The following is an 18,339-nucleotide window of genomic DNA, read 5'->3' on the forward strand; positions in this document are numbered from 1 at the left end:
CTACTTTGTTTGCGTGAGCCTGCACTAGAATGTTGTTGGCCCGTTCCATATGCAGACAGATTATGTCTCTTGTTTACACTACACATGGATTGGTTGGAAATCATCCAAAATTGCTTAGAGGACATTTCAGTCAGTTTAATCAACTGCACCTGCCTGGGTTCACCCAGTACTTTGGCACAGAGGAGCTTACTGTATATGGCAGTGATCTGGTGCTGAGAAGTAAAGCCAATGGAAAATTACAAGCCACCAAATAACTACAAATTAGACAGCTTGGAGCTGTGGACAAGTCGGGAACTGATACCAATGTTCTATATTTAAAGACCTAAAGAAATATTAAGAGTCAGAAAAAGACACACACGGATGGATAATAGGGGCAAGTAGAAAGTAAAGAGATGGGAGAAGGGAAGGGAGAGGAGAGAATGCACTTAGATCATACTTTAAAACCAAGCACTTTACAAACATAAATGAATTAAGCCTCAACATCCTTGTGAGGTACATAAACATTATTATAACCATTTTTAAATGGGTAAGATGAAGCACAGGGAAGTAAAGTGATTTGCCCAAGATTGCTCAGGAATTAGTGGCTGAGATGAGAGTAGAAGGTAGGAATCCTGACTCCACATCATTTGCCAATCACTACACCAACTAGAAGAGAGAAAGTAGGAGAAAAAGAGTGCTTACCCAGCACTGTAAACCTACTCAGTCTAAATCCCGGGTCATCTCTAAATTACATATGCAACAATAAACCTACTTTCTTAGCTCTTGATCCTGCACCATTCAAATCAATGGGAATCTTTCCATTAACCTGATGAGGAGCAGGATCAAGTCCTTACAGAATCCATGCTTAACTTGGACCAGCACTATATATATATTGTTTACAACATCACAATTCACCAAGTGGTAAGCAATTACGATGCTCCTAGCATTAGGCCATAGCATCACTACATGAGCCAGGCAGGAGGAGGCAAGATTATAAATAAAGCTAAATAATATTTTTAAAATTATGTACCTTTTCAGAATATCTTTTCCAGTCACTACTTATCAGGATGTGTAGTCAAATAAAAGCCCTCTCAATCTCGCCTCCTCCTGCCTGGCTCATTTAGTGATGTTATGGACTGATGCTTGGAGCATCATAATTGCTTGCCACTTGGTGAATTGTGATGTTGTAAACAATGGATTGCGGAATCATTGATCATCAGAGAGGAGAAGGAAGAGGCTGGGAATATAAAGGAGGGATTCTGTTTACCACATGCATTTTGTTAATTAAAATATTACTTTACTTCTCCCAGTGTAGAATCTGGGTATTTCTACCCCAAACTCTTTGCTCCCATGAATGCTAGTATCTATGTGAAAGAAAAACTTAAACAATTACAGAAACATACCTTTATCTGGGGTAAAATGTGGTAACTTTAACCAAGCACATCCACTCTCCATAGAAGTTTAGGATAGGAAGTGAAGAATAACATTAAACTTATTTGAAACTTCAGGGGAACTTAGGGAAGCAATAGGTAATTGTTCATACTGGAATTTGGTGAAGACATAAGGCTAAACAGACCTCTGGAATCTTTCACAACGACATGAAGTCAGGACCTTATTTTTACACCATATTCATCACAACAGTGTTCCCTAACTTCATGCTAGTACTGGTTTAGTACTTAGAAGAATGCTACCCATTGAATCACCAGTATCTCTTCCTACAAAACCTGGGTTTTCCTTCAAAATCTTCCACCTTACATTCTGATTCCCAAACCCGCGTAGGTTTGTGAGAGCTGATGCAATCACAGCCAAAGGTGATAGGGATCTGCCCTTTTATTTTTTTTAATTTGCATGAAAGAACGTGGGAGTCTATCTGTAAAGCTAATCTCTTCTTGCAGTTCCATGCAATTAATACATAAACCTAAAACTTCCATTTCTGCCATCATTACCATTTACTGTTTTAACTATTGGAACAAGCAGAAAGCGTAGATTAGCTATGACAGACAGGAGGTTTTAAATACACAGAGGTGGCTTAGCAACCAGAAGCTTTGAGAAAGAAAACAGAATGAACAATCCAAAGGTAATAAAGATTCATGTAAATTATTTTCAGTTTTGATGTTTAACTCATCTTCCACAGAATGTGATACCTTTGCTGTACTGCAGTTGTCTAACTGCCCTAGTTTGCAATTCTACCTCCTAGGTAGCAAAGTGCAAAGCCTGATTCTGAGTGGGGGTTATCGTCCTGCAATTCCACTTGGCTACGATAGGATAGATGGTTGCTCAATACCTCCTATGAGCAGGCCCCCACATTTACGTTGCTACAAAAGTTGAGGAGCAAAAGGGAAAGAAGCAACAGTTCTGTAGATTTACCAAATACATTTGGAGTGTGCTTACTAATTTTGTTAATCTATGTTTTTAATAAAGATGTATTTGATGTAGCCTTTAAGTTTCTACAAGCAAACCAGTAAGCTATAAGCTCCAGTATATACCACTGTCTTTCCTTTGCAATTAATTCCTTAAAAAGGTCATAAAACATTACGGATGAGATAGATAAAGATTTCTTAAAAGTTTTCTCATGCCCTTCTCTTAACTTTTTAAAGTTGGGTTCTGCTCTGAAAAGCAGATCTGTTAAAATACCATTATTTGGTGCTTTTTTATTGTCTCTCAATGGCACCTGATCAAATTTCCTCAGTTTAAAAGTCAGGCTGCCAGCCTGCAAAATTTACCCTGGGATCTGAGAGTCAAGATGAATTATTTCTTTGTCATGCACCATCACCAGTAGTAAAGATTCTATACATACAAGCTGTCTTCAGTTAAACCTGTGCAACTCCATTTTCTTCATATAATGCCCTCAATGGTACCTCTGCTATCCTATTGCTTTAACTGGATTTGTACAGATGGAATGGATTGGAACTTAATAAACAATGCTGTTGATGATGCACAAGAAAGAATAGAATCTATTTCCATCTCCCAGAGCTGTGTTGGCGCTACAGGACTTGTAGAAATAAAAACCAGAGAAAACACGTTGTCACCAAAGTCAGCAGCTATGAGTGAGCTACTCTGTTGAGTAAAGAGTTGTTTTACATAGACACATTTCAAAGTAAAATCACATTTAAGCTTCTTGTCTTCATCTTCAAGGTGTTACATAATCTCTCTTCTGCCAACATCTCTATTCTCATTTCTGTCCACTCCCCCTCTCACTCACTACACTCTTAAAACAAATTCTGTTATGTGCAACTGTCACACCATTCTCCAAATTGTGCACCGTCAGCAGAGTGTAAACTGAATCTTTAGCACTGCAGCATTAGCTGGCAGAAGGCCAAAGACAGTTGGCTCCCAGCATCCCATTCCCTGTACTGGGATATGTGCTGGATCTGGAAGGGCATCGGGGCAGCCTGGCTCAGTTGACTCTCTTTCTTCCCTCCCTGGTAGGTGTCTAGAGTTCCTTCTCCATGTGGTGCCCCTCCAGTAGAGGATGGGCAACTGCAACCATGTGATGGGTTTGGAGAGAGCTTATTGAGGGGTAGCCTGGCTGAATTCTTACTGCCCCACTACTGGAGAAGCTGTCGGCTTATGGGTGTTACCTTAACAAGAAGTGTGTGCTGCTGTGATGGTGGTCACGGTAACACCGTGAGCCCAGATTAGCATGTCCACGTTCAGCTATTATTTTTTTGGCATGCTGCTAAAATTATCATGAGGAAAGTAAGCAACAGAAGGGAAATAGTAATTTTTAAAAGTTTATATCTTGGCCAAACCTGAATGGAATTTCACCAGATTAAGAAAAGGTTCTTTTCTGGCCCCAGGGCTTTCTCCTTGCCAAATATCAAATGCCTGCTGCAAACAATAGCGCTATTACTGCTTCTCAAAGATAGGTTACAAGCAGATTTTATAACTGAAATCATTAGGCACCTAAATATAGATGTTGTGGTCATAGTTCAGGGCAATGGCACCTGTATTCCCCCTCTGTGGTCCAGCAAGGGCACCCACCCTTGGCTCCCAGCTCCTCAGCAGTCACCTCTCTTGGGTGGAAACCTGCTTCTCTCTCCACCCTGACCAGGGTTTTTCAAAGCTGCCTGGAGGGCAGAGAGTGGATAGAGGGTGGCCTAACCCCAGCTTCTCTGGGGGAAGAAGAGTACTGATCACCCCACTGTGGTGGCCTTTTGCTCCACACACACTGAGTTAAGGTGTGTGGCTTGACCCGGCTTATGTTTTTTTACATTTTCTCAGACTATCAGGCAGTCAGAGACTGTGGGGTGGGAAGAAGTCCCCACTCTTTCCTGGCTGTAGTTACCTTAGTCATCTCCCAAGCAGCAGTTGAACCCTTTACTAGGGCATTTCCCACCATGGGGTGGGTGTCATAGATTTGGCAGTGCACAGCAGCTGCCTCGGTGTCCCTACTTTTGGCTGGAGACATTGTCCTTGCCATGCTCTGTACTGCCTTTGGTTCTCTGGGAAGGGTAGGCAGAGAACTTACATCCCTGGACTGTGCTTCAGGATTCAAGAGAATTTCTCTTTAAGTCAGTAGCTCTTGGCACTTCCCTGGAGAAGGAGGCAGTCTCATCTATTCTCTCCTCATGTATTTGTCTGCATACTCTGGGAAGGTAACTTGATTCCTTTTGGATACTGGCAAGGGGATCCACCCCAGCCTTCTACCCCCTCCTCCCTGTCAGCTACCCCATCTGCATTTTGGCTGACACAGTCGCTTGCCGATCTGGAGCTGAGGGGGATTGATTCACCCATTCTGCTTTTAAAGCCATAATAGCAAAAAATATGGAATATCTGACAATATACGTACAGCCAGCACCTCTGACCCTTCCTGGGTCTGTATAGAAAGTGCTGCTGTAGGTAAAGTGAAGGTTTTTACACAAGGAATTATAACCCAGGTTTCACATACAGAGCATTTGATGGGTATTTCGACATGGGGCTTAACCATAGTCTTAGCAGTGCCAGTATCCCTCCATCCAATAAACATTTCCTCACTGACCACCATCTTCCACTCCCACTGGCCATCTGAGGGATCTGTACCCAGGAGGGTGCAAGCCTGGCATACGGGCAGTGGTTTGAGATGTGAATGTGTCAGCAGGAACATTATATGCCATGGTTGCTCTGGCTGGGTGGCTCCCTCCCTCCGGAGATTTAATCACACAGGTAACTCTTTGAGGTTGGGGGAAACTGGCCTTTCCAGCACTGCACTGAGCCTCAAGGCCTGGACAGGGCAATCCCGGGCAAAGTAACCCCACCGGTCATATACGGAACACCGCTTCCCCCACGCCCCGAGCTTCTTGGAGGTGTTTTCCCTCCCTCCAGTCATGGGTTTCTCCCTGTCCTCTGATTCCATTTCATCCCTATTTAGTTTTCTATCAAACCCTAGCTGACTATGTACATATCAGTCTGCCAATTACCTCATTATCATTAAATCCCTAGAATCTTTTTCTGCTAACCCTGATTTTAGGTCAGGGTGGCAGTTTATAAAATTGTTCTAAACCCATTAATTCCTAGGCCTCATCAACCATGGTAACCCCCAACCAGTTCTCCATTTTCTTACATAACCCCTAAGTTGAAGTGAAACCTTAGTATAGGTCATGCCCCCATTTTTCTGAACTCCCTGAACCCTTCTCCTATGTCCTTCAAGGGTCAGCTTAGACTTTTGCAACATAGCTTGTTTACACAGCTCAAACTCTTTAAAGTCTTCTCTGTCCATAAGGATGTGAACGTTGAAACATTTGTCCCTAACAGTAGTGAATCCTATAAAACTCATTCATTAAAGTATGAGTGCATTATATGCACCCGGTAGGGTGACCAGATGTCCCGATTTTACAGGGACAGTCCCGATTTAGGGGTCTTTTTCTTATATAGGCTCCTATTACCCCACACCCCCTGTCCCGATTTTTCACATTTGCTGTCTGGTCACCCTAGCACCTGGCAACTTGAAGAGTTTTATTAGAAATCAGATAGATTAGATATCTGCATCCAAACTGTTAGCGATCACACTGCTAGCGGGAGATGATTGGCTCTGTCAGCATAAAGCAGCCTAATGCTACACAGTAATTAGAGTGGGTGGCAAGCACCTTTTCCATTCCTTATTACACTGGGAGATGGCTGCCTTCTCTAGGAAAGCTGTGTTTGGAAGGTAAAACAACAACAAAAAAATCATCTTAATCCATTTAGCCTTAGTCTTAATAACATAAGGAGAGATTTTGCTTGGGGAGAATTTTCTTTCTACATTATCTTTTACAGAGCACCCTTGAGAAGTCATTTTTTAAAAATTAAACTATCTGCTGTTTTATTGCAGAGTTTTAATTCCTTCTTTCTTTTTTTGATTTCTCTTTAAGAAATGGATTGTTGGTGTTTGTCTAGGGGCGGCGGCGGTGGTTGGTTGTTAGTTTGAGGAGTTTTTTTTATTTTATTTTATTTGTAATTGTATCAACAAATGAAAAGGGAACAGTCCTGTATTGGGGCCTGGGAGATGGTCTGATCAATAGTTCTCAGCTGGGATGCAGAATTGGGCCTCGTGTTTCTAGCCCAATATTGAAATTTGGTTTTGCTTGTTTGTTTATTTTCCTTAAAGCCTTGGCTCTTGGAGTAATGTGATTATGAGAATCTCAGGCTTCACTTACCAAAAAAAAATAAATAAATAAGTTTCTAGCCATCATGATTGCAAAGAAAAAATTGAAAAATTGATCCCTAAAGGCTCAGACACTGGAAGATAAATTAAAAGATCCCCAAATGTCTTAATTTTTCAAGATCTCATAATTTTTAAGCCAACCTCCTGATTGTTTGGGCCTGACTCATAATTTTTGAAAGCTTGAAGTTTGCAATGCTGCTATCTTGTGGGGTCATTGTGAATATTGAGCATTGTGGCATGTACACTTCAGTAAGAACACAAATTATACTTCTAAATATATATTTTTAATTTTAAATTCTCCTTTGTATATGCACTTAATGTCAATTTGGCCATATCTGCCAAATTAATTAAAATATTTGATTATTGTGAAGTATTTTAGGTTGAGGGACTAGTTGAAGTAGCAAAAAAGGATTCCTGGAAAGTTCATTCGAGAAAAAAATTGTTTGTTTTGGAGGTCACAGTAGGAAATAGTGAATGGTTTGGGACTTGCAGGTGGAAGCATATTGAAAATTTCTGGATGAGATGACCTAATAGGCATCTCAACTGTAACCTCTTTGATTCTATGTCTTGTGCCTCCTAGCTCTTCTGTATTCTGTCAAAGTCACCCTTCCTCCTCGCAAAGGGCTGTGATTGGCATTTCCCCCCCTGTTAAAATGTGTTTCTTCTAGAAATTGCCTGAAACAATCTCTTCCTTTGGATTTCAAAGTTCCATTTGTAGAGGGGTTTTTTTTGGGGGGGGGACATTTGGGAGGGGAGAAAGAGTGGAGGGAAAGAAGCTATCTATTGCAGTACATCAATATAAATTTGCCTTCCAATACAGTATTTTTAAAAAGTTTTCCGTTACAAACGCAGCATGTGTGCTGATGCCGGATTAAGCTAATGAGCTTAAGATCTTATTTATACATGACATCTGTCAAGACAGAAACAAGTACATGAGTCCTCTTAATCCACTAGCTCTAACCCAACATAGCTTTCACATGATTTGTTTCCAGTAGAAGAACTCCTTAAAGGAAACAAAATACAACGGGACAATGTGTAGCTCTTTTAAGACAGGATCCTGGGAAGTAGGAAAAGTTCATTGTAATTAACAAGGCTATCTACAAAACTAGGAGAATTCTTGATGAAACCTTGGGAGAAAAATGAAATGTTCCAATACAGGATGAAACAGTAAGTTTTATTGTCTTCTATTCTTTCCCTGATCATCTGGATATTTTTAACAGAAAATAAAGCCAGACAGAGAGACAGGATGGGCTGTACACCTTCCCACAGTGAGATTGCTAACCATGTTGCAAAAACTGGAACTAATCCTTTGAATAAACCCAAAGGTATCCTGCCTGTCGATCCTGGAGACGAAGCATTTTCAATTCCATTGCTGGTCAAAGGCTCCTCTTGTTATGATATTGACAAGTTCTGTCAGAGAGGGTCTCTGGGGAAAGATCACCAGCTGGAAAGGGAGGAGAAAACATCAGAGCTGATCAAAAATGTTAACTTCCATTTGTCATCTGAGGATCTCTCTCTTTCCGAGATTCATGAGGAAGAGAAGAAAATTGAGAGGACAGCCACAGAGGCTGAAATAGCCATGTCTGAACTGATTGAGTCTCAAAAACATCTAGCAGAAGACATACAGATCAAAAAGCAAAGCTCCTGCGAATCAGAGGCAACAACTTTCACTTGGGACAACAAGAATGAAAGCAATACAAAGCAAACCCCAAAGAAAGGGAAGAAGCAAAAAAGCCATAAACCAGCAAAACAGGGTCGTCTTTGCAAACCCAAAGAAAAATCCACTCCACCTATATGCAAGACTGAGAAAAAGGTGGATTTCCCAGATCAGCTTGTTAAGGCTCATCAAAATGCTTATGCCTACCTAAATCCCAACCTCTCCAAATACGAAGCTATCCTATGTATGGCCAATCAGGCTACACAAACTCAGCTGCTTTTACAGCAGATGGTGAGCTTTCTAGTGTTCCGCTTTGATGAAATCAACCAGCTCTTGGAAGAAATTGCCAATGATGGGGAAGAGCTCCTCAAAGAGGTGGGAGGAAATCTGGCTTGGCCAGCTGGAAAAGGGGATCCAAAAGAGCAGCCAGATCTGTTGCAGCAGTTATTGCAGTATACAGTCAACAAAATGCAGCTGCTAAACGGAACAGTGGCTTCCCTGACCTCCAGTGCCCTGCAGGAGACATGGAGCTACTTACAGTCTGCAGCCAGCAACTTGGAAGAAAAACTTAAAGCAAAACAAGGCTTTGATGAACGCCTGCTAAGGGCAATAAAACTGCTCGAAGCCTCTGCAGTGGTCTCCTCTCAGGCCCATGCTGATGATAGGGCTCTGTATTCAGAAGACAGTGGTATTGGTGCAGACAATGAATCTATCAAAGAGTTCAATTCCCTAGATAAACTTGGAAGGCAAACAAGCTGCGATTCTTGTGCACATGATCATCCATCTCAGAAACACAACAGAATACCAGGAGAACATCTGTGTAATGGCACATTGTCTGTTACAACTAGATCCCATGACTGTGCACTTGAAAGGCATTTTAAGGATATATTTTACCCATCTGTACACAGCAAAGGAACAACTTCTTCCCTTGGGGCAACACCAGAAAATGTTTCCACCAGGCTCCAATGTTCAAACGTGATCAAAAGTCCCTCTTTTAATTCCCTCCAGTCTGATGCCGCCCAGGATGGTAAAGATTTCAAAGACTGCGAATCAATAGATTCTCCTTCTGCAAATGAAGAGGAAGAGAGTACCCTAGAGGAGGATGACAATGATAATATAAGTCTATCAGAAATGGGGAAGAATGCCCTGCCCAGAAGGCCAATGTCTTCACCTGCAGTAACAGATAAAACAAGGAGGCCATCCATCAAAAGAATAGAAAATCCAGAGAATGAGGAGATGATACTGAAGATGAAAGATGCGATCAGTGAAAAAATCAAGTTTGTCCCAGCTAAATGTGGACGAAAGGAGTGGACAGAAGATGAAGGTGGAAAAGCAGCCCTAACAGCAAGACCCAGTACAGCAAGTGGTAGCCAGAAAACCTTAGTTAAACAAAGAAGGTCCAGGTCAGAGGAATCCCTCAGGAGCCGTGCAGAAGACCCAACCCTTTTAGAACTTCAAAGGACCCAAAAAGATCTCAACAAAAGATTAGAAACATTTTATATGCTTAATGGGAACAAAGAAACAGATGGCAAGCAGGAGATCCTGAAGCCAAGAGCAGCAGCTTACTTGCAGGACACTGAACATGTTACACCCAGATCTTCTACCAACAAACTGAAGGCATCCCTCTCTAAAAACTTCAGCATATTGCCTAATCAGGATAAGGTCCCTTTACATAAATCCGAGCAAAACACTGTCAGTCATCCAGATGAGAGAAGGGGAAGGAAGCCTATAAAAGCCACCGCATCCACACAGGATTTATCATACAGGAAAGAAAATGAGCCACCTGGGATAGAGAAATTAAATAGCGGTGGCTGCGCCCCTCGGAAATCTGTCAAGAAACTTATTGAAACTTTTAGTCCTTCCAAAGGCCTTGTGAAACCTATACATTTAAGAACTTTAGGACCAATAAAATGCATTAGAAAGTTTGGAGTTCCAGTGATTCCTCCCACCATTCCCCTTCAGAGAGCCCTGGCACCTTTAATTCACAAGCATCGTGTTTCACCAATAGGAGACATAAACCTTCCAAACACAAATGCATCCCACTGCAACTTTCCAACTGCCTTTCCGCCTGTTGCAGAATTAAGCAGAAGTGACACAAATGAGGAAACTGATGAAGACTTGGAGAACCTGCCACCACCACCTCCTGAAATGCTAATGGACAGTTCTTTTGACTTATCTGAGTCTGAAGAAAGTACAATAATGGAAGGAAACTCTTCAGACATTGCCAAAAAGCCTGCCAAAACAGAGCTTCATGCTACAAAGAGAATGCACATTTCTCCAAAGATAAAAGCCTCTCTACATTCCATTGACTTTTTACCAAGTAAAAATATCAACAGTCCCAACATGATTGCCAGTAAAGTACTAAGAAACACTGGGTCGGACTCCAAATTTAGAAAATATTCATTGGAGCTGAATTCTACCAACATGTTCATCCACAGCCAAGAGGGTAAATTAGCATCCCAAAGGGACAATGAAATGAAAGAGGCTGCAGATTTGTATAAGCAATCGCATAAAATAATACCTCTTCAAGATCCCAGTGGAGTTTCAAAACAGAACAGAAACTGCTCAGAAAGTAAAGAAACTGCCACAAATTTAGCATCAGTGCAAAACCAAAAGCAAATTTATCCTGATTCACTCGGGAGAAATGAGAAAAGTCCAGCTTTTGTCAGAAGAATCTCCCCAACAAGAACACCCCCTTCTTCTCCACCCACCGAGAAACGACTCTCAAGTCCACCTGCATATCCCAGACACATCCTGCAGACTTTTAACCACTTTCCTCCTACTCGCAGGCAACCTAGTCCTCCAGCTAACCCCAGAGTATCAAGCCCTCCAATGCAAAAGAAGCTGCCTTCTTCACCAAACCAACGAAAACTGCCTAGCCCTCCAGTGGGGCGCAAACAAAGCCCACCAGTTCAGCGGAAGTTGTCAAGCCCACCAGCTCAGCGCAGAGAGGCAAGTCCACCTCCATTCTGCACCACCCCTTCTCCACCAGCGTCTCCATCACGGTCACACAAAGTACTACAAAATAGTTTGGATTCTGGTGATGAGCAACAGCTTTCTCCACCAAAGGTTGTCAGTAATGCACGTTCAATATTTTGCCCAGAAACTCCTTCTTTATTTGAAGCCACGCCTCCATCACCACCTAGCAACTGCACTACAGAGGTTGCAGGCCAGCCTGAAGTTTCAGCTTTTGCCCAGAAAAACAGCATGCTGCTCAGGCAGTGTGGGGATCAGCAGAGGAGGATGGCTCTGAGTGCTGCCAACCCTCAGCCTTTCATAAAGAGAAGTTTCTCTGACCGCAGACCAGGAGTTTACCTTCGACTTCCAGCTCCTGTCTCAGCTGGCAGTGAACCTCTACTTAACCAAGCAAGGTGAGACACATTCTACTTTAAGTCAAGCGCTTTGGGTTGTATTTTATGCTTTGTTGTTTTTTTCAGTTTTTGATGAGAGCTTAGTACAGTTAAAACTGTCCTATTTATGTGCAGAATAGCAGTGCAAACATCCACCATCCCCACCAATATTGATTTAACCAAGACCTAAATAGACCATCTGTCAGGGTGGAGAAGATAGGTCACTCTGCATAGGTCATTCAAGCCTGTTTGTTCTGTCTGCTGAGACTGGCAAGCAGGGTAATAATGAATGCCATTTGGAAGTGTACTACAGCAGATCACCAGATTCAATTCACAAAAGATATGAAATAACCCTCAGATGGTACCAGCTTTAGATTACTAATGCCTTAGGTTGGATTTGAATTGGCAACCTATTATCAGTCCCTGAGCTAGCCAGTTCCCCAGTTGAATTCTGTGTTTAAATATTTCAAAGCAGTAAGCACAGGTAATTTGCAGGCGGGGACCTCTTAAATTGTGAAGCTCTATTTATAAAATTCTTACTTGAGGCCTTGAGCTCATAGACTCATAGACTTTAAGGTCAGAAGGGACCATTATGATCATCTAGTCTGACCGCCTGCATGATGCGGGCCACAAAGCCATCCCAACCCCTTTCCCTTGACTCTGCTGTTGAAGTCCCCAAATCCTGTGGTTTAGAGACTTCAAGTAGCAGAGAATCCTCCAGCTAGCGACCCCCTAATTATGTAGATCTAATTTGTCAAAACTGGTCCCTGATTATGGGTGACTCAGTTGATGGGTGCACAATTTGAGCCTGGTTTTCAAAGGCACAAGGCACCTGTGGCTGCCAAGGACTTGGAACTCTGACTGCTCAGCTCTTCTGAAAAAAATCAGGTCCTAAGGGTCACATGATGGGCATGCAACAGTTGAGTCACCCATAATCTGTGGCCACTTTTGAAAAATTTGGCCTTTAATCTCCCTACTCTTTAATTTACTCAACCACAAAGTGAGTATACCTCTATCTGAAATCACAAGAGGGGCTATGATACTCAATATATTTTTGGCAAAATATTTTGCAATCATTAAATGGCACGTAAGGGCAAAATGTTGTTCTATTTTTTCCCATCTTAGTACCTTAAGCTAATTAAGCTTTAAGATACACAAAAGAATTAAGAGCCTCTCATGCAAGTAGTGTTTTACTCATGTAAGCAGTCCTGCTGAAGTCAGTTGGACTACTCACTTGAATAAATATTTGCAATTATGCTCCACATTTTGTGTGTGTGTGTGTGTGTGTGTGTGTGTGTACAACTATGTCATCAGTACAGGAATGAGCTCAGCAACTAAATCTAAATAGATCCCAGAAAAACAGAGTCAGCCCCAACTTCTCTCCTGTACTGTGAATGACAGTATATCCCAGGTTATCATTACCAAAATAAAACAAAGACAAAACCTTCCGCAAATGCTAATTGTTTTGCATCCTGCACTCTGTTTTATTATACATTCTACTCTGTGACTTCTAAGCAAATTTTATCTCCTAAAGGATACTTTTTTTTTTTTATGTGCAATGTGAAATCAGCATTGTCTATACGAATGTCTGTTGGCTAAAATGTTTTCAAAAAGGTTTTATGTCAAACCTCATGAGAAGAAAGTGCTGGCAGTTTTATAGATGAATTTTAAAAGCAGCCTGTTATAAATTGTTAGTTAATTTCTGCTTCAGCAATGCATATTATCTATGTGTTACAGTTTGTTGCAACACAAATGGTAATATAAAAAGACACTGCACTAAACCATAAAAAAATCATCCTTTTCATGAAATATTTTATATTTTGTGACTCTTTGGGATATCTATCAATTTCTTTAGTCATTTTGGGAGAATGAAATATTTATTGACATAAATTCAGCCCTCCGTTTATACCGATGTATATCCAGAGTAATTCCACTGAGTTACTACAGATATATACCAGGGTGAGAGTGGCCCATTATTTACAGCTTGGACTGATTTAAGATGCAATGTTTTTTATAGGTTTAAAATAAATAAAATAAATTGCCCAGCCCCAGCTTTATAGACACTGCTTTGAATGTCATAATATACATATCAGAGCCATAATAGCATGCATGGTGACAGACAGATGCCAGATGTTTTAGGAATCTGCCCACTGAATATTACCTAAACCATTGAAATACCCAGTATCACTGCGTATAGAACCAGCACTTCATGCTCTAGGTCTAGGATACTGAAATATAACGGGTTCCACTGATCAGAGCCTTGGCATGCTGAGGCACAGATACTGACTCATAGCCCTAACGTTTTCGTTAACAGTACAGTACATGCTGATTCATCACTCTCCTCAGAGCTCACTAGCCATACAAGGCTGCCTCAGCTTCTCATTTCATTCCCTGAACAGAAGAAAAAAATCAGAATATTTCCCCTTCAAATGTCAGTACTAGGCATCTGCCTGCACCATACCCTGGATCCCAACACCCTCAAATTCTGGGGGAGTTCAGATCCAGATGTGAACTTCATATTGCAGGCCCAGCTGAGGGCAAATCTCTTTTAACCCTCTCCTTTCCATTCCCTCCACCTTCCATTTTCTCTCCTCACCAAGCCTAACATGGGCCCTTCCACACCCCTGGCCACCCTCTCTCTGATGAGAACCAGCAGTGGCCTTCTCCCACCAGGCTGACTTGTTCTTGCTGCCAGCCTACTTCTCTGCATGGACCTATTCTGGGATCTGTCAGTTCCTCTCCACACCTGGATGGCCTCCTGATGTGCACAGCTACCTCCTGTGATGGCTGCCAGCCAGTGAGAAGGGACAGGAAGTGGCAGCAGAGGGAGGCAGGACACATCGGGAGTGCAGACCAGAACAGGGGTTACTTTCCAGGGGGAAGTGGAGCTACCTGGAGCTCACTGTAAGCAAGAGTCCTGACCAAGCCTGCCTCTCAGCAAGTAGAAACTCTGTCTTCTTCAGTATAGCACTCCCTACCAGCTCATTATTAACCACAAGGAACTGACCACACTGAATTTAGGAAACTGATCAAACCTCAGGTGTTTTACAAGGGCCTAAGGGTTAATCATTCAACCATTAGACATTTCAGTGGATATATAATATTCTCACATTCCAAAGCCTTAAGGCAGCTACATATTGCCAGTTTCTATAGTGAAACAACATGCCACAAAAACGTTCCTCCTTTCCCTCCTCCAGAACAATGTATTTTTTTTCTTCCCAGAATTACATTGTCCTGATGCCCAGACAGACAGTAAAGTGCTGGACCTGCAACAGGTTTAACGTGTGAAATCTTGAGACCCTAGAGAGACAGAAATTGGGTAACTTGACACTGTCAGAAAGAAGAGAGCCTCAGTTTTCCAGTAAGAGCATGCCTCTTGTCCTGGAGAGCCCGTAGGACATTAAAATCACAATGTTATTATGTTGGGAAAAGATATTTTAGATTATTAGAGGTTGCTATCACTAATTAGTTGGGGAACTAGGGAGGAGAGGGCGAGGTGGATCCACAAGATTTCTCTCTTATGAAGTAGTCCACACACAAGCGTTGGAGAATCAATGATTTACCCCATTTCTGAGACCTCTATGCATCTTTTGGGATTTTTCCTTTCATTTCCCCGTACTCTGGTAATTGTCCTTTTGCTGGGACACAGACTGCTATAGTTAGGCTGCCAGGCTTGGCCCTAGGCAGAAGCAAATACAAACAACCATGTGGGATCCTGGGGTGACCCAGCAATTCATCTCAGCAGCCCAGTTTCCCTGTTCAGCAGCAGGACCAGAGGGAGAGGTAGCTTTCATCACATTCTGCCAGTAGTATAGATGAGGGTTAATACAGATAAATGGAGTTTACTCACTTTTCATTTGGGGAATGTGGAGTTTAGCTTAGATTAGTTTACCCACTTCTGTTTTTACCTCTACACCATTGCATTCTGAGCATCAATAGCTTTGGGCCCTGTAAATTGTAGGTCAGTCTAATATGAAACTCTGCTAGTTTTCCTGCACTCTCAGTGTTGCGCTAGAAAACTGTGAATGTCCTCTCTCCAAGCGTATAAACTTCCCATTTAAAGCTCTGCAGGGTATCCAGATAAAAGATCTTAAACATGTCACTAGCCCCGATTACAGCTGCAGCTAGAGCTCTGCACAGCTACTGTTACTTTATAAGTTCCAAGAGCCGTGGGTTTAGGTTTCAGTATCCTAGCCACGACAACTAGATGCTGTTTGGATAGGTAGATGTACAGAGCTACTTTGCTCTTTTCTGAGCCTGGCCTTTGGGTAACAATCAACGCTGGTGGGCACGTTTTCAAGGCATACCTCGCATGACACTTTGCTCAGGCAAATCCTGTTAATCCTTAACAGGATTTGTCTGCATGTGTGTATAGTAAAAAATAGTATTTCAGTTGTACTGTTGCTCTCAGATTAAAGCCCTCCCCCACAGCTGAGATGGAAGGACGCTTAAAATACAAGCTATTTGGATTTCATTCACTTCAGAGAAAAGAAGAGGAACTGATTCAGTGACACAGGACCAAAAGCAAAACCTTGAATATGAATCCTCCCAGATTTTGGGGAAGTCTGGATCTGGATGAGAACTTCATGCATAATCCTCTATTTATATACTTGGCTAAATCTATTCATCCAGTACCATTCTAGCACTAGTTCCACCACAACAGAGAGGCAGGACAATCCAGTGGTTAGAGCATTAGCCTAGGATACAGGAGTCCTAGGTTTAAGTCCCTGCTTCTCCACAGACCTCCCATGTGACCTTGTACAAGTCACTTAGCCTCCCTGTGCCTCAGTTCCCCCTGTGTAAAATCAGGATAGTAATTCCAGCTGTATAGAGGTTAAACACCATTAAAGATTATGAGTCAATCAGTTACTACAATAATGGGGAGAGGGTCTTATAAGTACCTAGGATAAGATAGATAGAAACTTCTCTTTTGTGGGATCTGGATCCCAGCTTTGTAGCTCAGGCCTTTCTCTTACTGTAGGTGAATCTATTTGCCCATCTGTACATTCAAACACATCACAGTGGCTTTCAGGTGATCAAATATTATAATGTTTGGCTCCAAACAGAGTTTCAGGGAGAGGAGACTACAATGCACTTGGCACCAGGAAACAGGGACCAGAAAGAAAACCTGTACTGTACTAAACAGCTGAATTGGAGGAAGGCTTTGCAGAATGCCTTGCTGCATTTCGTTTTAACGGGTTAACATGCTCTCCTTAGCATTTTAAAAAAGGACATGATTCATTATCCTCTTTTCTTAATCTTCTTTTCTATCTGCAGCATGGAGGAGAGCCCTAGAAAGGAGGGTGATTCCTGGAACAGCACATGCTTCTCTGAGTTCAAGGGATCCAGTAGGTCTGCTTCTCACCCTGAACTCTACATTGTGGGCCAGGGGCTCCACAGGGAGTGACGATACAATCTGCTTGGAAGATGGATGGTATGGCTCAAGGCAGAGGACCTTCGTGTGATTAAATATCTTAGTCCCAGGCTCCAAAGTATGGCTTCAGACCATATCAAAGAGGAATAAGTACAATATAATTGCACCTGCAAACCCAAATTGGCTATGACTTCCTAATTAAATATCAGCAGGGTGCTTGGCAACTGCTTCTCTCTTTCATGGTGTTTTACAATTTTACTAAAAGACTTAAATTTAGTACCAGAAACAATAAAATATTGGAAAGACATAGGTCAGATCAGTACTATTTTATAAAGACAGGGTCTTGCTGCCAAATCTTTTGTTGCACTATTTAACTAAAATGGTCACAAAGGTGCAGAAATTAACATTAGGTGATATGACATTTATTCAGAGGTGTTCAAAGCTTCTGTTTTAAATCAACCCCACAATCCTGCATTTTCCTGCTAAGGATGAAGTCCTATCCCCATTGGAATCAATGGCAAAACTCCCACTGACTAAGTGAAGTCAGGACTTTACCCTATGTGTTTCATGGGCAGGCAGGGAATAAAATCAAGTCCAGTTAATAAAAAATAAAATTGTTTTTTAAAAAAACAGAATAAGATACATTCCTCCTGCAGAGAGGTTTTGATCTTATGACATATGTTTAACCATTGTGTAATCTCATCACTTCTAGTTCCCAGAACAACCACCTTAATCCTTCTTAGAGAAACACTGTAATACCTAATCAGCCATTTTATAAATACTAGAGCACCTACACGACTGCACATTTTACAGTATATATGGGAGAATCCTATTCTCCCACAGGAAGGTCTGTTCTCCTTTTGATCCATGAATTAAGACAGGATTTATCCCACTTCCACTAAAGATTCTGGAAGGATCCCTGTTGACTTAAATGGCAGTTGGATTGGCCCCTAACTGTCAAGCATCTAGAGGATATTGGTAGGCAGCTCCAACGTCTACGTGAAATAGCAACTCCTTTGGATCCAAGGCTCCACGGCTTTCATCCAAAATCCTTCACAATATGTATATTTTTTAAAACAATTGGGTTTTTTCAGACTATTGGACCTCTAGGTTTTGACACAAAAGCTTGTTAGCTCTTTGTAACACATTCCTAATCTAAGATATTGATCATTAGTTAATACTAGGTTGTAAGAGCAACCACTGAGATATAGGTTCAGTATTTTTTCAGCTTTGATCAAAGGATTAGGGTCCCCTTTATACTGGTATGCAGCTTTTTAACTAATACTGGACCTCTTTCCGAATGTGATTTGGATAATGTAAAATCCGGAGGGACAGGATGGAACCCTGTAAAATCCTA

General features: G+C 41.8%; 1 protein-coding gene and 1 long non-coding RNA gene across 3 annotated transcripts in view; one reads left to right on the plus strand and one right to left on the minus strand.

Moving 5' to 3' along the window:
- LOC117874538 overlaps window positions 1-18,339 on the minus strand; it is a 39,728-nt gene that overhangs the window by 18,017 nt on the left and 3,372 nt on the right. The window contains exon 2 of one of the 2 annotated variants that reach the window (XR_004645015.1): window positions 1,010-1,216. The exons of the other annotated variant lie outside the window; for it this stretch is intronic. This is a non-coding gene — a long non-coding RNA (uncharacterized LOC117874538). The remainder of the gene's footprint in view (window positions 1-1,009; window positions 1,217-18,339) is intronic. 2 annotated transcript variants of the gene reach the window in all.
- PCARE (photoreceptor cilium actin regulator) lies at window positions 7,848-17,252 on the plus strand. The gene is made up of 2 exons (XM_034764758.1): window positions 7,848-11,629; window positions 16,886-17,252. Exons 1-2 carry the CDS (start codon window positions 7,848-7,850, stop codon window positions 17,013-17,015), a joined length of 3,912 nt encoding a protein of 1,303 aa, XP_034620649.1. The 3' UTR covers window positions 17,016-17,252.

Source organism: Trachemys scripta, chromosome 3 (assembly GCF_013100865.1).
Source record: "Trachemys scripta elegans isolate TJP31775 chromosome 3, CAS_Tse_1.0, whole genome shotgun sequence".
In the NCBI taxonomy this organism is placed as follows: domain Eukaryota; kingdom Metazoa; phylum Chordata; order Testudines; family Emydidae; genus Trachemys; species Trachemys scripta.

What these genes read in the sequence shown, in the direction of transcription:
- PCARE (XM_034764758.1), top strand. Translation starts at nt 7,848, where the DNA reads ATGGGCTGTACACCTTCCCACAGTGAGATTGCTAACCATGTTGCAAAA. An exon ending in CCTCTACTTAACCAAGCAAG is followed by an intron (nt 11,630 to 16,885) that starts GTGAGACACATT and finishes TTCTATCTGCAG; the next exon opens with CATGGAGGAGAGCCCTAGAA.